Source organism: Nerophis lumbriciformis, linkage group LG04 (genome assembly GCF_033978685.3).
Source record: "Nerophis lumbriciformis linkage group LG04, RoL_Nlum_v2.1, whole genome shotgun sequence".
NCBI classification, from domain to species: domain Eukaryota; kingdom Metazoa; phylum Chordata; class Actinopteri; order Syngnathiformes; family Syngnathidae; genus Nerophis; species Nerophis lumbriciformis.
The window spans coordinates 30,951,243-30,957,500 of record NC_084551.2 but is presented as its reverse complement, the minus strand read 5'-3'; the positions used below and the strand labels follow the sequence as shown (position 1 = coordinate 30,957,500).

The 6,258-nt window shown below is 42.1% G+C and overlaps 1 protein-coding gene across 4 annotated transcripts in view; it reads left to right on the top strand.

The window, feature by feature from the left end:
* LOC133599246 (uncharacterized) overlaps positions 1-6,258 on the top strand; it is a 13,931-nt gene extending 7,673 nt beyond the window's left edge. For 2 of the 4 annotated variants that reach the window (XM_061952116.1, XM_061952108.1), the window contains exon 2: positions 708-6,258. In XM_061952116.1, coding sequence (XP_061808100.1) covers positions 708-3,874 — 3,167 coding nt within the window. In that variant the 3' untranslated portion in view covers positions 3,875-6,258. Of the gene's footprint in view, positions 1-707 lie in introns of those variants that run through there. The other 2 variants (XM_061952124.1, XM_061952127.1) reach the window with 2 other exon arrangements.

The window sequence follows — 6,258 nt, the reverse complement described above, 5'->3', positions numbered from 1 at the left end:
TGTAGTGGGTATCAGGATTATCTCAGGGAGAGCATGTCCCAAATTCCAAGCTGCTGTTTTGAGGCATGTTAAAAAAAATAATGCACTTTGTGACTTCAATAATAAATATGGCAGTGCCCTGTTGGCACTTTTTTCCATAACTTGAGTTGAAGTTGTTCTCTTATTTTGGAAAACCTTGTTTTTGATTGATTGATCGAAACTTGTGTTAGTAGATTGCACAGTACAGTACATATTCCGTACAATTGACCACTAAATGGTAACACCCGAATAAGTTTTTCAACTTGTTTAAGTCGGGGTCCACGTTAATCAATTCATGGTAAAGTTACATTGTTTAATGCATCCAGCGGGGCATCACGACAAAATTAGGCATAATAATGTGTTAATTCCATGACTGTATATATCGGTATCGGTTGATATCGGTAATTAACAGTTGGACAATATCGGAATATCGGATATCAGCAAAAAAGCCATTATCGGACATCTCTAAAAAATTAATTTTGTTCTTTTGTTCCTTGTTCTAGTTGACACACACACAAGCTATGAACACTTTGAGTTATGACTCGTTTCACTGGAATAAGGGGATTTAATATGATTACAAGAAGGGGTCTCATAATTTTGACTTTAACTGTAAATGTTTGTGTTTTGCGTTTGGTCAGTGTTGTATTTGCATGTTAAATTATGACATTTGCTCATTTTTTTTATTTTAGAGACTACACAGACTGTGTGGCCAGAAAAGTCCAATGAAACGCATCTTGATGCAGAGGAAATTCAAGAAAAGGAAGATTCCTGTGTTGATCAGCCAAGCTCAGGAAAGGAACTATCTGAGAACCAAGTGGGAAATGTGGACTTGGATGGGGTTGAAGACAACGACAAGCACGCTGAGTTAACATCAACGCCAAAAAAGTGTCGTTTGGAGTGCAAAGAGTGTGGAAAGCGCTTCACCCGGCGTGAAATGTTCTACCTTCACCGCCACTATCATGCTCACAAGGATGAACTCATGCCGCTCACTTGTAAAGAATGCGGCCTGTCATTTAGTGACCGCAGGAGCCTTATGAAACACAGACATGAACATAAAGAGGAGGAGGAGCCAAAGTATGAAGAGGAGAGTGGTTTTCAGTGTGCAGAATGTGAGAAGATTTTCTCTTCAGTGCGAAAGCTGCGGTCCCACAAATGCATCGAATCAGATGACAAGCCTTTCCGCTGTACACTGTGCCGTCAGGAGTTCCAATCAAAAGTGTCTATAACCAAGCACATGTTGAACCACTCGCTGGATGAAGGCTTTAAATGTAAAGAGTGTGGTAAACGCTTCCCAGAATACAGGATCATGCGTGTCCACCAACGATGTCACCCTAACTTTAAACCCTATGAATGCCCCGAGTGCGGCATGGTTTTTAAATACCAATCTGTCATGGAAGACCACCGTCGCAAGCACACTGACAAGCAACCCCCTCACCTGTGCAACATTTGCGGTAAGACTTTCAAGTACAGCGGTCTCTTTCAACAGCATCAGTATCTGCACACCGGTGAGAAGGCCTTCAGCTGTCCTGAATGTGGTAAAAAATTTGCTTTTGCTCAGAATGTGAAGGCACACTGTCGCCTGCACAGACTGTGCCAAACCAACCCACTTCCCTTTAGTGAGCAGCCCACCAAGCAGACCTCTTTGTCCGCACCGGTGCAAAGGAAAGAGAATGCACACCAGAGTGAAGACCCAAAACACACTTTTAACTGTCCTCTTTGTCCCCAGACGTGCAGCACCCCGGCCAACCTGAGAGCCCACATGCTTATTCATGAGGTGGAGTATGAGACACTGGAGAGAAGCACAGAGACGCCTCCAGAGGTTAAAAAGGTTTGGGACAAAGGGCACACCTGTCCACACTGTCCATCTACTTATCGTGATGAGATAAGTTTACGATTACACATTTTGAAAAGCCACAAGTATGTAGCACAAGATTCAGATAAAGTGGCTGCTGTCTCCTCCAAAGAATCGAAACCTCTAATCAGTGAAAATGCCCTTGCAAAATTAAAAAATGAAAGCTTAGCTATCAGGCCGTACAAGTGCCCTGAGTGTGAAAAAACATTCCGCCATCGCTCAGTCTTAGAATTGCACATGCGCATACATTCCAAGGATAAGCCATACCAATGCAACGTGTGTTTCAAAGGCTTCCGGTTCAGCAACTATTTGCAGCAGCATCTCGTCATCCACTCGGGCAAAAAGCCGCACAAATGTCCCGACTGTGGGAAGGATTTTGCCTTCTTGCAGAATATGAGAACCCATCAGAAGCTGCATCGGGAAAAACCCTTCCGTTGCACTGGTTGCAGCAAAGGCTACAGCAGTGACCTGCAACTGCAGCGCCACATGCTCTCGCATAATGGCGAGAAGCCCCATAAATGCCACCTCTGTGAGAAAAGCTTTAGCCTGGCGTATCTGCTCCGCGATCACATAAACACTCACACGGGGGAACGGCCCCATCACTGTGGTGAGTGCAACAAATCCTTTTGTTGGTTGAGCAGCTTGCTAGTGCACCAGAAGATTCACTCTCGCAAGCGCCAAAGTCAGAGTCATTTTTTCACCACTGCTGGAAGAGTGAGAGGCAGAGGAAGGAGAGGGGGGAGGCTGACAAGGGGTTTGTCTAGACGGTTAGGGGGGCTCCTTTATGATGATCTGCATAGAGAGGCGGACCCAAAGTCACAATATTCCATGATGTCCTCTCATCAGGAATTGCTGGTGAGGAATCGGGAGGAAGGATTGCTTTCTGACCTACACCAGACCCGTGTTCAATGGAAGGTTGACGGTGAAGAAGTGATACCTTTTCAGTCATCACAGCACTTGCAAGAGTTTGCCAGCCCACGACAAGAGAGACCCTCTGAATCTTCTGCACAGAAAAGATCCAGCCCCTCACGAGTGGATGAGCTATCTGCGCCCAGAGCTTATTTTTCTGCTTCCTCTGGTTCTTTGCAAGTAGGCTCTGTTGGGTCATCATCCTTCATGAATGGTGCGGTGTTGTGGAGTGTCCAACCTCCTCATTTTGGTCAAGAGCTACAGTCACTTAAATTGTCCACAGCTCCGGTGCCAACACAAAAACGGGAGACTTCCACGCAAGCACTATCGCTGACTGTTAACCAGCTTGAGAAGTCCCAGATAGATGCTGAGGCGGACAAGCAGAGAGCTGAATGCATAGTAGATATACCAACCACATCTCAGATAGACCAAAGCAGCCCCATGCCACTATTGACTCCTGTTTCTCAAGGGGAAGTTCGCTCCTTGTGGGACATTCAAGCCCCACTGGGGATTTCAGGCAAAATGAACTTACCTGTGAAGCAGGCAGCAGTAACGGCAGCAACTTGGACCAATATACAGAGTCAAAATGCCACACGGCAACTTCCCATCCCCTTCCATCATTTTGGCCAGGGGATAGGCACTGCAGTCTGGGGCTTCCAAAATAATCATTCTCTTCTCACTGGACAGCTCAAACCAGGGAGTGCACAGGAGCTACAGCAGCAAACTTTGGTCGCTGGCAGTCAGATCATCCTCAATCAGCCAAACCCCTTCTTCTCACCACCACTCACCCCGCTCTCTGCACTGGCTTTGTCTGGCACACACCCTCTTCACACTGTCACCATCAATGCACTACAGAGACCACCCCACCCAAATATCTTCTTTACCCCGCAGGGTGTCATGACCAAGAGGCCACCCATGCCACAAACCCTGCCCCTATCTCAGCTCACCTCACAGGCTGATGCTCACAAACTCGGAGTTTCCCATTTGCCCTTTTCACCTGACCGACTCATGCAGTGCATGATATGCGGCATCTCTTTCCCACAGGAACTTGATCTACAAATGCATTACTTACAACATGCACAAGGACAGATTTGACTTTTCTAGTTTCGATTTTTGTTTCATCTATTATTCTGACTCTCGCTTGTGTATTTTGAATGGGCATTGGATGTGAAAAACCTAAATTAGACTGCACACTTTTTTTATTTCACTCACAGTTAGACTACAAATACCATTGGTTTAGCTTATACTGTTGAGACTAAAGGTTTAAATAAACTGTGTAAACATTTTCTCACTTTTTTAAATTAAATTAGTTTCAACATTTGCTTTAGGTCGTCAGGATTATCCATGTTATATCTTTAAAGCTGCAATTATTTAAAATATAATATTTTAGAGTGTCAGAAGTTAACATACATTTCCTTAGTATTTAGTAGCAATGCCTAAAGTGTATGACTTGGGTCAAGAGTTTTGGTAATCTTTCCACAAGTAACTCACAAAAGTTTGCTGAACTTCAGCCCCATTCTCACAGACAGGACTGGTGTTGCTACATCAGGTTTCAAATCAAACCACAAATATTCTATAGGATTGAGTTTAGGGATTTAAGGTGGCCATTCTAAAACATTACCTTTGCTGTCCTTAAGCCATTCTGTAACTTTGTCATGTATTTTTCTCTTTGTTACAGCAAAGATTAACCAACTCAGACCTGGCCATTATTAATAGAATAATAAGAGTTAAGAGAAAGAATCATAAAATAGCTACACAAAACAACTACACTGTGAACGCACACGTCTGAAAACCAGAAATGATGCAATACATGTCATTATCCAAAGGAGGAGAGGAGTCTATTGCCTGACACCTGTTTTAAAATGGTTGTATCACAATTTATGTGCCAAACTACATATTTTGATATAAATTGTTATTGCAGGGCGCAATATTGTTTTTAGGCCACATTGCCCATCCATAGTCCTGGGAAGATATATTATTTTTGTGGGACACATAATCTGTCTCATCCCTGAACAGTACAATGACTGGACATTCCCATGTTTGTAATTGTGAATTGAACAGATGAATGTGGCACCTTCAAGTATCTGGAACGTGCACTCAAAAATAAACTAGACTTGTGGAGCTCCACTGTTTTCTTCCTGATATCTTGGCATCATTTTTAGATTTTCCCACCATAATGTCAAAGAAGAAAGCAATGTGTTTGAGGTGTGGCCCTAAATTACATGTACACATGTACCTCCATTTAATCAAAGCAAATGCTTAAAAATAGTATCTCTTTCATTATTGCAGCATTTATCAAATATGGTTTTACAAATGCAGAAATGCTCCAGCACCCTCCTGACCTCAAAAGGGACAAGCGGTAGAAAATGGATGGATGGATGAGTAGAGTGGCCGGGCCAACAACTTGAGGGTTCTAGGTTCGATCCCCGCATCCGCCATCCCAGTCACTGCCGTTGTGTCCTTGGGCAAGACACTTTACTCACCTGCTCCCAGTGCCACCCACACTGGTTTAAATGTAACTTAGATATTGGGTTTCACTATGTAAAGCGCTTTGAGTCACTAGAGAAAAAGTGCTATATAAATATAATTCACTTCACTTCACTTTACTAATTCTAATTGACCGACAACATGAAAAGCTTAGTCTGATTTAATGTCGGACTTAAACATATTTGTGCTTTTTACAGTGTATGTTAGGCTTCTGATTTCAATTCTGTATGTAGTAGTTTCACTTTGTAGAATAATAATAATATGCAATTTCAACCTGAACCAGTGGGATTCTACACTGCATTTCATTTTATGTCAATGTTAGATTTATAAATTTTTAACTTAGTTTTGTTCCATGTTCTAAACTGTTGTCCCCATGTACAGTATACAGTGTACCTTTTTATGAGTAAAGTCTGCATGTCTGCTAAGGTTGGTATTCTATTCTGCCGAGTTCATACTCAGACTGAACTATGACTTCACTCTTTAGAACTGTCCTCCATATACACTGAAAACATCCCTATCGAACACCTGTCCTCCATATACACTGAACACATCCCTATCGAACACCTGTTCTCCATATACACTGAACACATCACTACCCTCGCAATTATCATGTTTAGGACTCAATGTTAATCATTGGTAACGTTCTCATGGTGAGTTGAGAAAACAAAGTATGCTAACACAGCTTGTGAATATCCAATCATAACAAGGTTTATTATTTTAAGTAATGTTTTTAGAAGTTACTTTATAAAAGTAGCAAGTAATTTATTCACCTCTCATTTACCATTTCAACAAGGAACAGCTATTGTTTCATACAAATAATGCCACTGATAAATATATTATTCATAAATGCTGTATAAGTTTAAAGTACATCACTGTTAAACTATTATTTGAACTGACACCACAAGATTAAAGAAGGTGAAAAATAGGACATGACATGCTATACCTCTGTCCTTTGTTTTTGCATTGAATAAAAGTCTTCCTGTGATATCTTC